Source organism: Rhinolophus hipposideros (assembly GCF_964194185.1).
Source record: "Rhinolophus hipposideros genome assembly, chromosome: 6".
In the NCBI taxonomy this organism is placed as follows: Eukaryota; Metazoa; Chordata; class Mammalia; order Chiroptera; family Rhinolophidae; genus Rhinolophus; species Rhinolophus hipposideros.
The window spans coordinates 79115650-79138456 of record NC_138052.1 but is presented as its reverse complement, the minus strand read 5'-3'; the positions used below and the strand labels follow the sequence as shown (position 1 = coordinate 79138456).

The window sequence follows — 22807 nt, the reverse complement described above, 5'->3', positions numbered from 1 at the left end:
GAGATGTTAACTGATGCTTATTTTCGAGGTAGGTCTTATTTTCAGGGAAACATAGCATTAAACCTTCCTCCAATGTACAAAATTCTACAATACTTGTCCTCACACAGTATATTTTAGTCAAATATACATGTGGCGTTGCTTGGTTGTACTATAGCAATACTTCCCATAAACTAAGCATATATTCCTGTATAATAATACCCTGATATAAATATATAGTTATATTCTTAATACCTCAGTGACTTATCTAAAAGATTTTTATGAATAAACTTAGGCTAATTTTTTTTTTAATTTATCTCTTCTGAAGTGAGAGTTATTTATAAACTCGACCGAGATTTTTTAAAACTATTTGGGTCCATAGGAGAACCACTTCCACCAGACCTAATACTAATTGATTAATGATTTGTGAGATGGGGAAAAGTTGATGAAGAGTACTAATGAGTGCAGGTGTTAGAGCATGAATCTTGGATTATGTATCACTTGCTTCTGTTTGATAAGGTGAAATGCTATTTCTGCTGAGAAAAATTCTTCCCACTCTTGATACAATCAAACATACCATATTTATTTTGTGTAAAAGGATAAAACAAAACACTCATTTTTCCATATATGTTACCTAACAATAATCAGCCAGTAAATATTCCTTGTATTTACTACGACAGGCATTGTGCTAAGATGTTGAGAACAGAGTGGAAAGAAAAAAATAACATAACCCCTAATATCATGGAAGTTATAGTACAGTTGAGAGAAAAATCTTTATTCAGTATCTTTTTATAAGTATATGTTTGCATGACTATTTACAATGAGAAAAATCGTAAATAGATTGAACGGTATGAAGGTAGTAAGGAAAAGAAAAATATAACAGATGCCACTTAGATTTTTGACCATAGTAACGGGGGGAAAGTTAACGTCACAAACTGAGATGAAGACTCAAAAGGAAGTGCAAAAAATTATGTGGGGGAAGAGAATCTGTTGGGGCTATTATAAGCTTGAAATGTTTATTTGATACCTGAATGAAGAATTTGCATGAACAGATAGTTAAAACACTCTGGAAATCAAGAGAGGGCTGTAAATCATTGGTGATATTTAAATGCATAACATTGGATGAGATTCCACAGGCAGACACAGCAGATAGAAAAGAAAACTGAGGAATGAGCATTAAGATGCTCCGTCATTAAAAGGGCAGAAGAAAACAGAAGGATATTATATAGCAAAGAAGATTGAGACAGAGAGATTTGGGGTAGAGGACAACCAGGAAAAAATGAATCCTGGGAGTCAAGGGAAGAAAGTATTCCTAGAAAGAAGGGAGTGAGACTGAGTCTGATGCTAATAAGGAAGAAGTATTGATTATTATATTTAACTAAATGGAGGTTATGGGTTATAGAGCAGTTTCCACTGAGTGGATTCTTAATCCTAAACTGGATTAAGAATTGAAATAGGTTAAAGCAGATGAGAGAAGGCAGAAATGGAGACATTTTGTATAGAGAAAGGTTTCAAGGCATTCACTGCCAAGATAGGAGAACATGAAATCACGGGAAATTGTTTTTCTTTTTTTGTTTGTTTCTTTTGCTTAAGTTGGGAACTATTACAACTTGTTTGTAACCTGATGGCAATGATTCAAAAACAGGGAAAATTTCTATTTCAGAAAATAATCAACAACTGCAGGCAAAAATTGCTTTAGTTATCAGAAGGGGTGGAATTCAGTACGCAGGTGCAGATGTTCATTAAAGGGAGCAGGGATTGTGCATCCACTGAAACTGGAAGGAATTCAAAGTATGCAGGTAGAAAGTGGATTTGATAGTGAGGACATGGTGCAATTAATAATTTATCCTCCATTTAAGTGAAATATGAAATGAGGACATCGTCTTAGTCTAGAGTAGGGGAGGCAATAATGGAAATTTGAAGAAAGAGAAGATTTAACAGTCCACCAAAGAGAGAAGGACATCCTCCGAGAAGTATAGTAGTATTACTAGGCAGTGCTACAGGTCTGCTTGAGATTTGTACTTATAAACTAGAATGATCCAATTAGCATTGTTGGGCTTTATTCAACCCAACATTTTTTTTAGATGTAGATATGGGCATTTGGATGTGGATTTACTAAGATTGAACTTTTGCTAGGTGACTACTTAAGCAAGGAGGTAGAGACCAGTGAGTTCAGGATATATAAAAAGGATATGATAATAGTAAAGTGTCATAAAAACTAAGTTGAGTAATGATGGAAGCTGGTACATAAAGGAGGCCGCAGTACATTGAAAACATGGTTGGCTCAATGGCCTGAAGTTCCCAATAGCGACATATATTGTTGAAGTAGAGGTACTATAGTAAGTGAACTAAAAGGAGAAGAGCCTCTAGGGCACTTGAACTAAAGATTCTGTGGGTGGCACAGTGACTGGTAATGTAAGTAGTATAATGAATCAAAGTGGGTGGCTGAAAGTACTGAAAGTGAGTAAGCAAGGAATTCGGAAACCAGGAAGTTGGCCAGAGATGGAGAGAAGTGGGAAGATTCAGCACATATTTCAAATTGATTACTGGGCTTGGTGATTAACAGATATGAAGTAATTAAGAGAAGAAACTGTGAATAATTATCCCTATGTTCCTGGCTTGCAAAATTGGATGGATGATAACATGATCTGAGATATGGAGTGGTAGAAAGGTACTAAATTCATCATAAACAGATTTTTTGATGTGTTGAATTTTGGGTGATTTTGAGAGATCCAAGCAATGTTAAATGGGAAATTTAATGTACAGATATGGAAGTCTCTCCATATGCAGATATGGAGTAAAAGTGAATAGAAAATGTGGAAATGTAGAGAGCCAAATGTTGATGTATTTTGAGAAATATACATATGAAGAAGAGAGATAAAGAAATAGTTGGGGAGAGGATAATATCACGAGAAAGATATTTTGAAGATGGATGAAATTTAAGTCTGGTTTGGAAGATCTTGTAAAGAATGAAAGGTTGGTGATACAGGAGAGAGAGGAGGTCATCCATCATAGTTTTCTGAAGAAGCTAAAAGAATTAGGAGTGAAGGGATTCGACTTGGATGTAAAATCATCCCCCCATCACCATTTATCAGGAAAGCATAAGTAGAATATGCAGGAAGACGCAGATAGATGAATAGACAAAGGCTGAGGGAGTTTCTGTTTAATGTTTTATATTCTCTCTGAAATTGTTGATGAAGTCATCTTGGCAAAAGGGAGGAGGGTATGTTTTGGTGTGTATGCATGTGTGAAAGGAGTGATGGACTGGGATATTCAATTCCAATGTATACTGCTACATTTTGCATTTAAAATATTCTGACAATAATTCACAAATCCTCAATAATTTGCCATGTGTTACTTTACATGTATCCAACTGAAGGTCACCTGATTTTATTTTTGCATGGAAAATAACGGGTTGTGATTTTTCTATCAGTGACTCTGGACTCATTAAATTAGAAGACTGTTAAATGTTTAATCAGAATCTAACAGCATCTTGTATGCATTATGAGAAATTAGCAGATTTCAGTACCTGTAGTGATAATTACAAAATGCTGATATATAACAATTACTCTAAATGACACCATTACTACAAACATCAACAATTGTTCAGGAACAGTATATCAGGAAATCATACAGAAATATTTTTCCTGTCTCATTTTTTTGGAAATGTTCTTAAGTAAGGAATTATGATGAACAGTACCTTACAGATAAAATGTCTTTGGCTTCTGATTGTAGTGATGTAACTAAGTTTATCCTCAGCAATGATTCTTGTCTTAACATTTTGTGCCATATGTCTCCCTTTAAAATCTAAAGCAAGTAAGAGTAGAATTTATCACCCTGATGGGTGAAGCTCAAAAGCCATAATTTTGGTATTTCTATTTATTTTTTGCTTCTTTTATTAAGATTATGTATTTTCTTTATATACTATAAAAATAAAATTTAAATTACAAAAGTAGTAAATATTTAGTGTATTAAATATAGATTTGTGTGTTTATATATGTATGTTTATCCTTCCACACATTTATTCATGTACTAATGCATATATACAGTAATAAAAGTTTTCCTTTATGGAAAAGGTATGGAAACATGCTCCACACATTATTCAGCAATTTCCTTTACTCACTGAATAGTACATTATGGACAGCCTTGTGGATCACTGTAACTCCTTTTGCATTGTTTTTCCCAGCATTAATGTACATCAATCCCTTACTGAAAGATGTACAGGCTGTTCCTAATTTTGTGTCTTTTATAAGTTAGAAAATAACATATACATATGTTACTTTCTAATAACATATGTAGATATATATTTGTGGGGGGTGTCTGTGTGTGTATCTGACATTATAAAAACATAGGCTTAGCTAGGTATCAATTAAAATACAAGGAGACTATTCAATTATATTATTTAAATTTACTAATCATTCAAAACTTGAAATAGGAAACACATTAAAATTGTAAAACTAAACGCATTTGTGTTACAGTATTTTATTTACCATGTTTCCCTGAAAATAAGCCCTAACCGGACAATCAGCTCTAATGGGTCTTTATTATATTAAATAATATAATATTAATATTTTATTAAATATATTGTATTAAATAATATAATATAATAATATAGCATAACATAACACCAGGTTTTATATTAATTTTTGCTCCAAAAGACGCATTAGAGCTGATTGTTCGGCTAGGGCTTATTTATGGGGAAACACGATATATGCATATTCATAATTATATATATATACGTGTATATATATATATATATATATATATATATATATATATATATATAATTTTAGAGCAAATCATTTTTTATACCTTTCTAAAATTAGATTAGTTCTGTCAAAGCATGGCTGAAAGTTTTTCACCAAAAGCTGCCTAGGACTACATGACTCAAAAATATATTCTAATGAGTTTATTGTTTTTTTTTTTTTTTTATGGTACCATCAGTCATGTTATAGGGAAGACTTGATGGATAAAGAAGTTTAATTGAATTTCTTTCAAAGTTTGTTGATTTTTAATTGGTTTTGAGTAAACTTAGATGGACAGATATGCATCTTTTGATCTTTAATAGTTCAACAATTCATAGAATAACTTTTATCCTATGTAGTTTTGAAGTAATTAATGAGTAAAGCTTAGAAAAGATATTGGTGAGTCATAGCAATGCCTAAACTTTTTGATAAAATACTAAGACTAGATTGCTTCAAAGGGGTTTTCCCTTTCTCTTTCCTCTTCTATCACCTCTCTCTCTTTCTCTCTGTCTTTCTCTCTCTCTAAATTACTAAGACTTAATTACCTAATAACAAAGAATAACTGGCCTAAATTTTACAAGTTGGTGTCCATTTAATACCATATTAAGTTTATAATTGTGTTCTTTAGATTGTTTTGTTGTTTGTTTTGACTATTTTGCCAATAGCTAAAGTATAATATACTTAGCAGTCCCAAAATGTACCCAAGAATTGATGATAGTGTTCTCTAGCAACGAACACAGTGCCAGAGTGTGAGGGAGGTGAGCGCCTATTAATCTTGTTCTCCTCTCTATTTGCCATAAGAAAAACTGAAATTTTGCATGAGCTCAGCTGTCAGTGTTATAAGTAAAGGTAAGCCATTTGATAGAAAAATAAAAATGTGTAATTTGAAAAATTAAAAGACTGGAAAATAGTATGTAAATATGCATCAGTCAGAATATTTAAAAAGAATTAATGTCTATTCCATACTTTTAGTTTACTTCCTTAATGACACTTTACAAAACAAAGAGATATTAAAATATCATCTCCTGGATGTCCAAAGCAATGCATGCCATCAACTATGGCCTAATGTAAATAGTATACATAATATCAATAATAATAAAAAATAATAGAAAAAGAACAGATTGAAAAATTAATATTCTAGCTGGGAAGAGAATCTGGTTTAGTAGTTGTGTTGTGTTTTGTTTATTTTTTACTTAGTGGCAATGATTTCTTTTGCATGTAAATGAAATGGTTTCAGGCAAAGTATAAAGTTGTCTTGCCATTATATTATTTCAATGTTGTTTGAATTGACATAAATTCTTTTTTTTTTTTTTTGTTTACATTATCTGGTGGCTCTAAATCTGTGTGCAGAACATCTGCAGAATCACAACATCTTCTAAGCAATCATTTAGAAAAAAACGGGTTTCCCCATAATTAGAAATGTGTTCTCATTAGGGAATGGACATTTATATAAGATCAAAAAGGAGCTATATTGCTAAACATTGTTATTAAATGCTTTAAAATGTGTTTTTGTGAAATTGGTCACAATAAACCTCCCCTTAGAATATAAAGCAATCCATTCTATGTTGAAAACATTATTAAAGTGGGGTGCAATGACCAGAAGTCTTTGCAAGAAAGGCTTATTTGTCTTTTTCCAATTCCTCTATGGAATATTTTAAAAAGAGATGAAAACAGCCTCACCCTCTCATTCCCCCACCCCCGCTTAGGTACTTCCAATCAACTATGGACCCAGAAATTAGAAAAATTGGATACTTGTGTTTGCCAAATTAAATGCTAATGAAGAACTCATGTTTTCTTCATGTTCTCTACATTGATCTGCCAGTGCAATATTTGCATGAGGTTCATAACTTAGGAACACATCTTACTATTTTTTTAATTTTATCACTATTTGAAAACAGATGACAATGAACATGCTGTCCATGACAACATATTTAAATTCCACAATTCAGACACTACATCCTTGAGGAAACTTTAAAAGTTTCTACTTAGTGGTACTTGTAAAAGTATAAGAAACCTCCCTGCAAAAGAAACTGTTTAGTCGAGACTGATACAGGTAAAGCCTAGGAAATGACTAGGAGATTGTGATAACTAAGCAGACATAATAGGTGCACCAAGGTTATTAACTGTTATCTGAAAAGGAAGGGACATTGGTTTCATCGTTTGTTTTTAAAAATCTAATTATCTTGAGATAATGCATTTGACAATTAAAATGCAGGAAAAGAAGAAAAAGGTGGAAAATCTGGACATAGTTCTTTTTTCTGTTAGGACCTTACTTGGCTAAAAGTAAAATAAAGCCAGATATTAGTTGGTTTCAACAAATAGTTTATATGTCTTTCTTTTATATAACAAAAATCTAGAAGTGAGGGACTTGTTACCATTGGTTCCTGAATCAGTAACATCAGGGTCAGAATCTGTCATTATCTTATCTTGCTGTTTTGGTAGCAAGATGACTGCTACAGCTCATCCAAAGCATTATATTCACAGAATTAACAGACAGACGGCTCCATCAGCTGTACCTGTCCTTTCTCAGAATTATTTTATCCAACTTTTGCTTTCCTCTCATTGGTCAGAAACACATTGTATGTTCACAAAAAGATACAGAAAGATGGAGGAAAATATTTAGCTTTTTAAAAATCACTACATTAGAAGATCTTAGGGAGCAGGGGATTAGGGATGGCAGTTGGTTTATAGTCAACCAGGAATTTTGACAGTGTGGTGGAATGAAAGATAAACTAAATTACGTTGAGTAAACAGACAACAACAAAAACAAAAAAATTGGTCTAAATATTATTTTCGCTTCTATTAGAGTAATATATTATTTTATCGATGACCATGAAATCAGGAATAAGCAAATATTAAACATGTTCAGAGAAGCATTAAATAAAAAACACTCATTTTCTTTTCATTAGAGATTTTAGAATTAGGTTTTGTTAACTTTAAAAACATAGAGAAAGCTCTCAACTGTTGAAGTATTAATGTGGTTTTAAGGGTTTATTTGAGATAAACAGTATGTAAATATTTATAGATGTAAACTATTCATTTAGTGATTTATTCATGTAACAATTATTTAGTTCTCTTTTGCATGAACCAATAAAATTCAAAGAATATAAAGATGTCTGTGACATAATACCAGCACTTATATTTGTACTTTTAAAAACAGAAATACCATTATTTTACCTTTAAATACTGAATATGTAAATATAGTTATTTCTCTCTCTAAAATTATTTGAAATTTATGCATTGCTCATGAAAATAAGACCCTTCAAATGGCAACCGTATTCTAGAACTTCTATATGAGCTAAGTTAAACTAGAAGTCAGCAGATGTCCTGAGATATATTAGAAGTAAATGATACAGACTAGAAAGAAAAGAATATTTGCCCTCAAAGGGATGGATTATGCCAAACAAAAAGGAGTAGTAAGGAACAGGGATCTGATTATATGTTTGTTGCTAAATTAAAGCTTTTTGCTAGATTAAATAGATGTGGAATGTGGAAGAAAACAGAAAGATAAAATTGCCATTTGCCAAAATAGGAGACCGGGAGGAAAGAAATGGGGAGTTGGAATTAAATGTATTTTTGAATTGATAAGGATGAGATATCAGACATATAAGTGGAGACACCAAAAAGGCTATTGAATATATGTAAATTCAGAGAAGAGGTCTCGACTGAAGATATAAATTTGTCTAAACATAATATAGATTAAAAAAAAGTTGGATGATATCATATGTAGGAAGAAAAATGTAGGTAGAGAAGAAGAGAAATCCAATGATTAAATCTGAGGACCCCCGTACATTTAAAGGTCAGGAAGATAAGAAGGAAACTGCAAAACAGAACTAGAAAGGACTGACTGACTACAGGAGAAAGTTAAAGGAATTGATGTGATGGAACTTAAGGGAAGACAGTGTATTAAGAGAGTGATCACTCTTATGAAATGTTACTAACGGATTGGTTAAGGTTATGTCTAAGAATAACTTTCAAACTGACAATAAGGAAACAATTAGTGACCTTGACAAGAGCTGATATAGTAGAGAGACAGAGGTTAAAACTACGATGGGAGTTAGTTAAAGAAACAAAAGCGGAAGTGAGGTGAGAAATTACAGAGAACTATTTAGAGGACAAATGCAAAGAACATATTTTGTTCTTTTCACAATTGTTCCAAATACTAAAATGTCTCATCAGGTGGAGTAATTGCATTTTTCTTAAATGCAGTATCACCTAAAATGCCCCCTTTGCTATTTGATTTATTTAATAATTATTGAGAATCTTCTAGAGAATGTTATTAAGAGGTATAAAGCAATAAAAAGTTAGAAGTAATGGTCCCTAACCTCACATTGCTTATAATTTACCTGGAAATAAAGAATCCATGGGAGAATAATTATAAATAACTAAATCAAATTTAGTTTGGGAGTGTATAAAAGAGAAACACAGTGCTAGGGAGAGATATTCTGGTAAATATGATAGCAAATTATAATGAATTGGGTCACAGGGAAGGCCATAAAATTGACTCTGTTTATTAGCACTTTGTAGTTTATATCTGGAACATAAAGTTTGCCTCTGTAAAAATTACTGAATCATAAAAAAACAAAAAAAGAAGCAGCTTATTTCAAATTAGTTATATTTAACTATTTTTTTCCAATTAAAGAACTTTCTTTGTAAGTTTTAATATTTAATGCCAAACTTTACATTCTCCAAAAAGGGGATGCCTTTAGGGCTCAAAATTAACAGAGATCTATATAGGCTTACTTAGCATCTGGCTCCAGCATATGTTACCCGAGGTGAAGAATAGTTCATGGACAATAGTATGAACAGAATTTTAAAACAGATTAAATATTTTAGAGGTGTGTTGCACTTGTAAATGGTTGGTCTCAAAATGTCAGTAAAAGGAAAAACAATATCAAAAGACTGATTAAAATCGTAAAGTTCACCTTAATTGAAAGAAATCAAATGACATAAAAATAACAGTCTATCAGGAAAACAAAAGGGAAAGGGAGAGGGAAGGGAAAAAAAGCCCTTGAACCATGATTTTCCTGTTTGTATTTTTAGTGCTACCAGGGAAAAAATAAAGAAGTGGAAAAATCCAAAGGAAATGACATTATGTTATATGTGACTCTCTTTCATTAAAAATGTGAAGTTATTAATAATGTCATCACAGGTAGAAATCTTCAAATTAAAGTAGAAACAAGTGGACCCAGAAATCTGAAAGCAGATTAAAGCAACATACTCGTACACCCTTCAGTACCTTAGAACCATAGATCCAAAAGAACTCAACACTTCTCCCTTAAAAATGTTGTCTTTCTCCTGATTTCCCCAAATCCATTGTTGACCTTAAAAACAAAAACAAAACAAACAAGCAAAAAAACAAAATAAAGAGCCTGATATTTTACCAGCAAAATTCATTTGTTTGGGAATAGCAGAGAAATTGGCAATTTCGAACACAAAAACTATGGCAAACCATAGGCAAGTTGAAAGAACAGAGAAGGACTTGGAATTATTTGGGGAAAAGTGGAACTTGGGAGGGACTATTTAGAAAAGTTCAGGGTTGTAATGGCTTCTCATTAGCTGAATGTGGCAGTTTCTCATTGTCTGGGCTGTACCCAGGAACCCAAACCTGAAGGCAACCAGCTGACGAAGCTCAGGTGATGATTTACAGAAGAGGATGTGTTTTGCAGGTCAAGGAGAAATTCTTCCTCCTGCTGTGATATGTCCTCTTGTTTGGTGCCTGGGTGGCAGTGTGTGAGTGTCCCCCTTTTCAGGGCTTCCGAACTTCATTTTAAATGAGGTTGCCTTTATTTATTTTTAACACCATGAATGGCACCATCAACCTTCCACTCACCCAGACCTGGGAGTTCAGCCATCTTTGACTCCTCCTTTGTGTTTCTTCACCCTTGATTCAATACTTATTATTATTTCTGTTACTGTATGCTTTTCTGTCTCATTCACCATCTTTCCCTAGGCTGTCCCTCATTGCCACTGATGAGAACTATTAAAATGGTCAGCTAACTAGTCTTCTTGCATATATCTTCTTTTCCTGGCTTACCTACCTTACAACTTTGCTACCAAAATAATATTCCTAATATAATCTTATAATCATATTTTAATGGAAGCAGAAGTCTTTGCAGCAGAACATGCCAAGATTCAAATCTTGACCATCCACTTATAATACTTGTTATTTGGGACAAGTTATAAAACCTACCTCAGATTCAGCATACGTAAATAATCAATTGTGTTGAAAGAATGATTTGGCATAACATGTATAAAACGCCTAGCAAAAGTACCGCTGTTTTTTAATCCTGCAAGAAATATTCAGTGACTCTGCATGAAAGTCCTTGCATTTCCCCCACAACTGCACCGGCTTCTCAAAGTCTCCTCCCATCTCACTTCATCCAAATCATAAGATTGCTTCAAGACCACCAGCTCCTCCACGAGCACTTGGAGATCCCCTCAGAAGGAAACATGGCTACTAGCAGGGCAATATAAGTAGAAAAATATATCATCCAAATTAAAATGACTGATATTTCTTAAGAAGGACACTTCCTTAATACTTCTGTGTTAGCATTTCATTTAAAAAAAATAGTTTTTAGTCTAGGGCAAAGTTTGAGGTGTCTAAAAAGCATACTAAAACAGTCAAAGATATTCATACTAGAGAATTGCATATAAAGAGAACAAGTCAAACTATTACTGAAAAAAATTAAGTTGTGAATCCTTTGAAAAAGGGACTACTTAAATCTGTGTTATGTAATTTTGACCAATAAACATGACACAGATGTGTGGCTTAATACTTTGATAGACAAAGATGGATGTACTTTGCCAATAGTATATAGCCTTTGTTAGTAACACAGGTTTCTGAAATTACTGTGCTTAGAATGAGTGGCAATTTTTAGGTGAAAAAAAAATATTTCAACATACAGGAACAAAGAATAGTGCAGAAACAGTTTTCTGCTTTATTATGAAAATAATAAATTCTTTAGCATGTTGAACAATTTTGGTAGGTAAAATAACTGAAGTTGTAAGAGCATTTTCCTAAATTTCTTAATCATTGGGCATATTGCTTCAGATTACCATGTGATAATTAATACTATCTAACAAGTAAGTGATAAGATGGAGCAGTACTTAGTAGATAATGTACTTTTTTTAATTAAATGTTTACAAGTTCTGTGGCATTACACATCTTTGTATATTATGTATGTAGATAATGATAAAACTTCTCTACTGATATAGACATTAATGATATTGTATAATATGTATAAACCATGAAAAAAACTGAATACTGAACATTCATCTCAGCTATTAAAAACATGTTAAAAGAATAGTTATTTCTGGTCTAATTCCCCTTCAATGTATTATTTATAGAATTCATAGATGCTTATCAATTACACTTCAACAAACCTGGAAAAAATCATATGTAAAATTAGTAGATGAATTATATATATCCTCAAGATAGTGTCCTTCACCATAAGAATGTTTGCCTCAAAAATCAAATGTACAAGTTTGTATATTTTCTCCCAAACTGTAACAAACAAACAAAAACCCAATGGATAAGTATAAGCATGGCCTATAAGGAGAAGGAAGGAATTACCATGAAGCTATTAGAAATTTTGTTCAGAAGCTAATCCTAGAGATAAAGAATGAGATATTATTACATATTGGTTGGATGGTAATATCTCTACTGAAATATTTTGTAACATTGTGTTAAATGACATGTAACATTCACATATTGAAAAAACATTTGAAGAAAAAGTTTATTTTAAAACATGAAGACAAATCAAGTAACATTCAGATTTGCCTTGGAAGAGGGAGAGTATGTTGTGATTGGTTTGTGTCAGCACTTATTCTTCTGGTTATAGTATAATGAAATAGAGGCATGTCAAATTCTAATCAAAGCATAGAGACATACAAATACCATAGGTCTTATCAAGTAAAAACTGTAACTGTCAACTGAGGTCTACATTGGAGTCTGACCTAAATCACATTCATTTGCTCAAAAGGAAAATATGTGTCATATTTACAGAGCAGTTGGAATTCTAGGTCAGAATAAGCACCAATTTGCAGGAGAAAAAAACTCCTGCTAATGTGGTTCTCCTTGCCCTAGGCAGTAACCCTTAAAATGTCTTCTGTGGCATTTCAGTGTTTTGTCGTGTTTCAAGGTCTTTTGTTTCAAATCAGAACTGCTTTGGGAAGACAGAACAGAGTAGAAGTGCACAAACACCTTCACTAGAATTATGGATACTACTTGTTTTTGCCTTTCTTAAAGGAAATACTGTTTTTTAAAGTAAAAAAAAAAATCCTCTTAACTGTTTTCTCACTGGGAAAAAAATGAAATAATGCTAAATGAAGAATAATGTCCCTCGCAAACTCCAATAAGGGCATAAAGAATTTAATAAACATAAACCACAGTGAACATCAATGAAGACACAATAATAGTCTGAAGAGAATCACAATAGTAAAATATAACTAAATATAAAATGAAAGAGTCTATTAGAATCCCGAAATAAATTTATGTACATTTTCTGTTTTCTACGATCAAAAACAGGTATTAAAGAAAATTCTAATGCATCATATTTAAATACTCTAAAAAATGCTAATGCATCATCTTTAGACAGACAACCTAATACAGCTAAAATATTAATGGACTTGAGATTCCAAGGTATAAAATGTTAGCATTACTCTTTATGTTTGTCCGTATCCAGGTGTTTTAACTTTCTGAACATCTATTTCCTTTTATATAGTATGGAAGTTATAAGACATAGTCATTGTGAAAGTATAGGATGCATGTAAAAATTAAAAATATACAAGTGTTATTAGTGTGGAAAGTGTATAGTCAATCTGTTTAAATTATTTTATTTTAAGGGTACTGTAGATGGAACCAAATACATCTGTGGTTTACCTCTATGAGAGGGAATGTTTTCTATATCAGGGTAGAAAGTCTTTGACATTTTCATTTCTATTAGATTATTTCCTATTGAAACTGACACTATATGTGCTATAAAACCCATGAGTACCTTGATGGCAGTCAAATCTTGTGTTCCTCTCATATGAACAGAATTTTACTGTGTTTTTATATTGCTTACATAATTAATAAAATATTGAAAATATTATTTCCGAAGTTGTATTCCCTCAGTTGGCAATTTGAAACATTTTTTTTCAATAAAGAGTCAACATATTTTTGATGAACTACATTTATCTTATAGCAAGAACAAATTAAGAAATATGGAGTGCATTGCTGAGGATACATTTAACCTCTGGTTCATGATAGACTCATGCTTTTGCCTGGTGGCCACTGTAAGATTTTCAGAGGGAAGATAGGATACAGGATGATAGACAATGTTACCTAATTATATTTGTTAAAAACTATATAAGATTACAGAGAAGCATCACATCTGACCTTAATTTATGAACTATCCATCTATCATGTATAAATTATTTGTTAATGTATGTATGTATTTATGTATGTATGTACTTACAATTACTAGTTGATTTGCCTTCCCAGCAAGTAAAACTCCCTGATCCTAAAACCTCTCTCTCTGTCTCTCTGTGTCTACTCTTCTAGCTTGCTCTCTCTCTCTCCATTATCTCTCCGTGTATTATATATACACACACTGTATAAAGACTTGTTAACTTGGGATATCTTAGATTCTCTAAATTGGGCTAGGTAGGATTAACATTAGAGCTATTGCTCACATATGGGTACTTTTGAGAGTGAATGTAGTACTATTGATACACTGGCACTAACTGAGACCATCTAGCCAAAGTGAGGAATATGATTCTCCAATACTTAAAGGCATTTGATTTAATGACAATAGTAGGCAGGAGCTAGAGGCAAATTCATAAGATCTCAGGAGTTTCAGAAAGGCCAGGTAGTTTCCCGCTGTGTTTATTTTGTTTTACCTTACTTAGGTGAGGAATGTGTTTGTGTGTATTTAAGCCAAGTTGTTTAATAAAGGCACTACAATCACAACTTCTTACAGGCAGACAAATGGTTAAAACTTAGATTAGTGAACCACCAAAGAATCTTTTAGTTCTATAGGCCACTTAAAGGAAAAATCACAGAGGTTTGAAAGCAAAACACACAATTATAATGGTGAGGCACTATTTTATACTTTCTGAGACTTGCGAAGTTTATTATGAAAAAAAAACCATTCAAATTATCTGACTAGCCTGTTTTTTTTTGTTTATTTTCACCTTTTGTGTAATTTTTTTTTAAAGTTTAATCTTTAGTACCCATAGATAAACAGTAAAGCAGCTCTAAGTTTGATCCAGTGAATTCTGAAGAAACATCTTCAAATTGTTTAATTTAGAAGCTTCTAAAAGTACAGCTCTCAAAGTTAATACTGTTAGCTGAGAATTATATCATCAGTGTGTTATTAGACTTCACATCGTGTCCTTTATCTTTCATTGAAAATGATGTAAACAAGAATTTAAGTAAAATGTACCTATATTATAAATTTAAAATCCTTTTGTTTGGTGATAGACCTATAAAAGAATCTCATAGATTTAGCATTCTTTGCAATGACTATATTATTTCAAATACCAGTTTTAGCAAGTTTACGATTTTAAAGAAAAATACCACTGTACATTTTTTTGTAGGATATCCTGCCCTTGACATGAAACAAGAAATGGTAGAACAGTACAGTTTTAGAGTCATGTGAATTTTAATAAGTTATGTTGACTTGACTACATTTTGTTTATGATCTGATATCTGAAAGGAAGTAGATCAATGAAAGATAATACTTGGATGTTTCTAAAATCAGATTCCATGTATTAGCTCATATTTTATATTCTCCAGTGAGGAATAGAATGGTGCAAATGTAGTAATGAATGATAATATATCTCCTTATGTGTCTTATTATATGAGTAATATATTTTTGGGAGGCACTACTCTTTTGTATATAACTGTTTGAAACATTGCATTCATGCCAATAGAATATAATGCATCGTGTAGTCACTGAACTTCTAAATGAAATTATAGAAACCAAATTACGTGTTCTTAAATAAATTAACTAAGTTCATTTGTGATTCAGAATCCTTATTAGTTTATATGAGTAGTAGAAGGATATCAGTTTCATTATACTATTTTCAAAGCACAGAATTAGATAAACTATCATTTGATTGCATTCTTTTCATTGAAGCTTTAACTTATCTTTTATACTTTAGGCAGTCCCAACCATTTTTAATAGACAGGCCAATAACACAATTAAACAATACTCCTGTTACAGATAAGGAATTACAGAGTGATCTAGGTTCCTTGATGTTTGGACCTTATGATCTCATTAACAAAGTCCTAACTCAACATCTTCCAGGTCTCTCTGACTAACATGTAAGAGGAAACACTCAGAAATACAGATTAGTTGGCAATAGCCCTCATGGGACTTAGGAGGGTTATGTAGCATTTTTAAAGAAGCAGTTTAAGTAGCTACATCCTCTTTATCCAAATGGTCCTCACAAAGAGTGAAGTATTAACTCTCAGGGGGAAAAAAGAGAATCTATGGAACAACTACAAATATCTAGGAAACATCAAAATTGGGGGAGTAGGACATGTATAAGTAACATTAACTTTTCAGATTAGCTTGGTTTTATGAAATGTGATTTAATGAAAAGAAACATGGTAATAATTAAATGTCTAAGACATCTTAAACTATAATGAATGGAAAACATATGCAAGAGTAGATTGTAAAAATGGACAGTGAATAGCAAAATTAGATCTTAATTGGAAATAAAACAAACATTCAAGAAAAAAGAAAACAAGGCCATTATTATAAAGCAAATTTTTAGATAGTGATTTATTTATTTTTGTTTTTTTTTTGTAAATTTAATAAACTTTTGTTTCAAAAAAGAAAACATTGTCGAAAATTAGAAAATTAGAAAAATATAAAAATAAGAGCACCATAGTCATACTATTCAGAGACAACTATTGTTTACTGTCTTACTGTGTATTATTCCAGAGGGGTGTCTGTGTGTGTGTGTGTGTGTGTGTGTTTATGGGTGTGTGTGTTACAACTATCACATTGCAGTGGAGTAGGGCTGAGATGGATGTTGGGCTCTTTATGGCCGAGGGTAGTCATGAGTGGAGGCCAAATTGGGTTGATTTTCCTGTTGTGGCGAGAAAAGGTCTGGCCAAGGGGTGTGTGTGTGTGTGTGTGTGTGTGTGTGTGTGTGTGTGTGTGTATTGAATTGTACTGCTTCATAACCCAGTCTTTCCAATTTCTTGTCCACATGGTTTCATGGCAATAAATTTTCATATCATCTAGTATCTAATTCATATTCAAACTTCTCAAGTTACCTCAAAAATATCTGTATAGCTAGTTTGTCCAACCTAGAATCCAATCCAGAATTAAATTTCACATCTGTTTTTTATGACTATTAAGTTTTTTAAATGAAAACTAGTACCTTTTTACATGATATTTACTTATTAAAGAAAACATTCAAGTAATCTTATAGAATGTTCCCCCTTCTCAATTTCACTCACGGTTAATGGCTTGTTTTCAAGAGTAAATTCTGCTGGAATATAAAGAATTTGGCCTTTCAAAATGTCCAAAACATTTATGTGTGATCTTTAGGTGCAGAAATGCTAGTGTGGTTTTGTTGTTGTTGTTGTTTTTGTTTTTGTTTTTTTGTTTTTTTTTGTTTTTTTTTTTACTTCTTCAGGTTGTTTGTACCTCTACCATTACTGCAGAGTGGTAAGAGAAGGAAAAATAAAAATAAAAAATAAAAATATAAAGAAATGCAAATCGGCAAAAGAACTGCTGTGAGAAAATATCAAAAGTAAATGCTAATGAGAAAAACATAGAAATTGCTGTCTGTTTCATTTTTGAACATTTTATTCTTATTGCCATGGCACAACTAAGTAATAACGACATGACAATTGCTATCCACCCAAATTGGATGAAAAGCATAGAGACAGGGGTCTTGTTATGTTCTACAATAAGTGATCCTTCTTAAAATGGAAAACAAAAAAATAAAGTGTTTTCTTTTAATTTACAGTGATGTTGACATATGTTACATAAATGCATACCACTTATTCTTTTTCAAAATATATAAGCAGAAGAAGTTTAGAGTTTTGGTAAATTCTACAATTAACAAAGCATTAGACATTATTCTCAATCACACATAAATCCTTTGCAAAAAAAGCTGGGCTGAGGAAACAAAAATGCAACCCTTTTTATAGTAGTGGCTTTTCAGGGATATGTTAGGCACTTGAGCTGAAAATTATTCCTTGGGTTGAAAACTTAAAATTATTCTGAAATACATATTTAACTGGCATGCTGAAAAATATGATCTTACGCACAACAAAACACATAACAGTGATGAGTTTGTGTCCGTATCATAGTTTAATTTTCTGAGCATAGATTTTTATATCTTTATAAAATTTTACTTAGGACTATCTAGTTGAATTATAGCAACATTTCAGTATGTGATAGTGCTTTTGGCTGTCAGAAAACAACCTTAGGATGAACTACTTCTTAAGCTTTTTCTGCAGTTTTATATCACAGTATAACAGTCATAATCTTTAAAAGGCATGATTCATTTATACAAGAAGTTACACAGATTTTTTTAAAGAGATGTTTAAAATTTTAAGGTTTTATTTGCTATCTGCTATCATTATTTCTGATTTGTCTTTAAGCAAAAGTTTATTTTGCAAGAGCAGGTCATTTTTGTTTTTTTTCTAAAAGAGTATAGCCTTAGAGAGTAGCTGCTTCTGGGAAAAGGAATAGAAGATACAAAATACTTCACTATGGAAGGCATGGGCATTCAGGGAATTATATTTTAGTTTTGATATCTATCATGGTTTCATGGTCAAATGTGTATTAGGTAACACCTATGTGTTTTTCTCTGGGCTATTTGCTGTGGCATATGAAATTAATATATTTCAGGGCTCTGGCCACAGAAAACTTATAGATACTACTCTATTCTAGAATAGGAAGTTAAAACCACAAATATTACTTTTTAAACAAGGACAAATTTTACCTTAGAAAACAATTAAAAAAAAGGAAAATTTCAAAATTCTATGTTAGCTGACAAATTTAAGAATTAAAATCTCCAGTCCATCTCCTTCTAATCCCTTTTTGGTACTATTTATACCTTTTTATGTAGTACTTAATGAACAAACCTTTTTTATGGGTGCATGATGCCTACGTACACTTTTGATAATAATATGTATTCCTCTCATAACTCTGTCTGACACAATTTTCATCTTTCTTTTGCCAACAAAGTTGCCCTTGCCAGAGTTTGAAATGGCACCTTTGTTTCTCTCTCTCTCTCTCTCTCTCTCTCTCTCTCTCTCTCTCTCTCTCTCTCTCTCTCTCTCTCTCATTGTTATCCTTATACTCCGGCAGTGTGGAGTTCACTCCCTTTTGCTTTAGAGCAGCAGTTCTCCATTGGCGGTGAGTTATGTAGACAACTGGCAATGTCTAGAGACTGGTGGGCAGAGCTGCTACCGGTATCCAGTGGATGGAGGCCAAGGGTGGTGCTATCCTAAATTGTATAGGATAGTTCCCCACAACAAGCAAGTATCAAGCCCAAAATGCCACAGTGCCACTGTTGAGAAAGCCAGTCTTAGAGGAAATGTTGACTATAATATTACAAACTACATCAATATAATTAAAATGTATTTTCCATTCATTTAAAGATAGAAATAAGAGGAAAACAATAGAAAATGCTCCTGTATCAACATTTTGGCATACGTTCCTCATTGTTATCAAGTTTTACATTTTTTTCATGAAAAGGCATGCTGTGGCTAGTCATCTCCAAACATTAGTTGTATGTGCATGGTTTATTATTAAAAACAAAATAAAACAAAAACATCTCCAGTTTTTAGCACGAGAAAAGTTTTGTTATACCTCTGATGCATTTTTATTTGCATTCCTTCTGACTAGATTTGTGGTATGTATAATTGCTCTTTCCTCTTCCTCTATTTTTTTCTCCCATCATACTTTTTTTCTTTTTCTTTTCCATTCTGGTTGGCAGAACTCCTCTAATTGCAGCTGGAGTCATTGGCGGGCTCTTCATCCTGGTCATCGTGGGTCTAACATTCGCAGTTTACGTGAGAAGGAAGAGCATCAAAAAGAAAAGAGCCTTGAGAAGATTCCTGGAAACAGAGGTAAGGTGTTTATTTCTTCTCTTCAAGTGTTTGAGGATTTTCATTGGGTTTGGAAGGTTTAGATGATACTCAGTTTTGTAATCCTATGGAAAATGTTGCTCAATTTCCTGCTGAGGATTTATATTTTATAGTGTGTTATACAAAATTGATGGAAAATCACAGTGTATTGTAAAAGTAATCAAGATGGTTTCATGGCTTCAAGAGGTTAAATAACAGGGGTCAAGGAAATTATTATATTGAGGAAAAGACAGATTTGTTTCTTTTCAGGGAGGGGTCCCATTGGCAAGCTCTAGGATATCACAGTGACAGAACTAGAACGTCTGGGTAGAGGGTATCTCAGTAGCAGAAGTGGAAACATGTTAGAAATATAATTTTTCTGGTTCTAAATGAAGCCAGATAAGCAAGCAGTTTATGCTTTAATTAGGGTCATTGCATTGGTAGCCACTGATCTCATTATTCCAGCAGTGAAAGGCTGGGCTTCCAGGATAAAGCTGTGTTGTAATCACACAGACCTTACGACACAATTCATGAGATGCATTTAATATTAATCATGTTAGTTATTGTGAGTGTGTAAATTACCACCATTTATTATCATTTCTTTTATATTGTCACACTGAGTCCTCTAGCACGCAAGTGATAGTTTTCACTGTACATGTTATAGGGGACAAACAATCACAGAAAACTATGCATTCCCAGGTTCTTCTTCACTTGCATACTAGCGCTTTTTCTAGGTACACACATTCCTGCCAGTCTGAACAATTCAGAGCAAATCTCTTCTGAAACTTAGCCTTCCCTGGGTTTGTTTTCTTTCTCATGGTCAGTGTAACAACCTTGACTTTTCCTCTTGACACTGACAGGAATTGGAATATTCATTTGTTCATTAATTTTGCACGCTGATAATGAATTCAAATTTTGCTCTTTTCCTCCAGAAGTCAAAATTAGAAAAATACTGTTGAAGTGTCAGGAAGCTACTTTACAGTTACATGTAGGAAACTACTCTCTAAAGACTGCAGTTATCTGAAATTAGAATGGGCTGTCTCATCAATAGTAATGTGCAAGCTTAAAAAAATGTAGTAAATTATATACGTGGAAAAACATAATAGTGATTTCTATTTGACTTGGATGTTTACAGAAGGTCAACTTGGTCACTCTTAACCTTGCACATGTGAGTAAAAGTTTGAGCACAATGCATGTGCTGTTCATAATTTCAGTTTAGCCTCTGGCAGATAAAAAGTTTCTTCATGGTTAGCTTGGGGCAATCAGTGAGAGAATTCTGGAAAGTGAAGTAAACTAGAGTTGGGGAGGAATTGAAGGGTTGGAACAGCAGTGGACATTTAGGTGATTGGATAAATGGAAGAGAAATTTGGTCTCTTAACCATGTGCAAAAAAGTCTCATTGCTTGGAAAGGAGTTGTTGTTTAGTTAATATGGTGCTTTCTAACAATGTCCTTCAAATTGACATTTTATTACTAAATTAAACATACTTATTGATCTTATAAATGGATTCTATTTTTATAGAAAGCTATTACTTAGTACTAAATTAGATGACTGTCAAATTCCCATCTTTCAGTAAAAGTAAATAGCTATATATATATATATATATATATATATATATATATCATATTACATATATATTATATTATATATATTTTATATATATTATATTATGTTATATATAAATGAATAAATATATATATATATATATATATATAATATGGAGAGAGAGAAAGAGAGAGCGAGAGAGAGAGAGAGAGACATTATGTGTATGTATGATCTAAATAAACAAGGAATTCTTAAGAGGATCAACTTAAATCCTTAGATACTGAAGCTGGAAATTCACCTCAGAGGTGAAAAATTTGTTAAAGAGGGATATATTGTGTGAATGTATTTAAAGTTGATACATTATTCCAAAATTATTTTGCTCCAGAGTGTCTTTCTTCTGTTTCAATCATAAAAGTAGAAAATACATTTTTTTTAGCATATACTTACTGACATGGACTCTAAGCTTGGCACTTTGATGCTGTGACTACAAAAACGTATTATGAGACCTGATCCTATCCCTTTATGAGTGATGGACTCAGTGCGTATATTATGGCATGCCATATTTCAAAGTATATTATATACCATTTCACTCTTACACAATCTGCTAAGGTAACTATTGCTATACCTAATTCACAGTTGTGAAGTTGGGGGCCAGAAAAATTAAATTGTTTACTAAGCCTGTGAATGGCTACTCCAATAGACAAACCTACAAATTTAAACTCAATTCTAATTCTGCCTTACTGGCTCACAAAATGAAACTATTCTTCTTTTAAAGGTATAATACTCAAATTATACCTCAAATTCCTGGAAAAAATCTGTTTTAAGGACATTTTAAATGCTACCTACGAAAATTACAGGATACTAAACATCTCAGGTAAAACTGAGAAGCTTTCAAAATATGAAATCATCACATTGTATATGCCAAAGCATGTATATAATATATATTTTAAGTGTATTTAGTCCAAGTGCTAACATCCAGTCTCCAATGTTGCATATGACTTTATATGACTTTTGTAAATGTCTTTAAAAATAATTCATAAAACTTCCTAATTAAGTATACAGTGTGAATATCAAAATCTAACAAACAAATCCTATACAACCGAATTGAATTAAAATGAAGGGGATTCTCTATGAGAGATTCTTTTTCAGATTTAACAAAGAATTCTGTGGTTCTTTCTGAGATTAGTTTTACATGACTTGAATGCAGTTATATGTGTTTTTACAATATAAATTTGAAAATGAAATAAAAGCGTGTTGTCAAACTGTTAGAAAACAACCTACGTTTATTGATAACATTTATCATCTCAAAATTCTTGCCATTGCTATACTCAGGACTCTGTTTGGCTAATTAAGTAGACCGTGATGTTCACAGAAGCATGATGATAATGACCAAACTAGAGGACCACAGTGCTCTTAGCTTTGTAAACAGACATGTTGAAATACTGTGTTGG

General features: G+C 32.3%; 1 protein-coding gene across 4 annotated transcripts in view; it reads left to right on the top strand.

The window, feature by feature from the left end:
- Nucleotides 1–22807, top strand: part of ERBB4 (erb-b2 receptor tyrosine kinase 4) — a 1057350-nt gene that overhangs the window by 823665 nt on the left and 210878 nt on the right. For all 4 annotated transcript variants that reach the window (XM_081052780.1, XM_081052778.1, XM_081052779.1 and 1 more), the window contains one exon: nt 19683–19815. In XM_081052780.1, coding sequence (XP_080908906.1) covers nt 19683–19815 — 133 coding nt within the window. The remainder of the gene's footprint in view (nt 1–19682; nt 19816–22807) is intronic.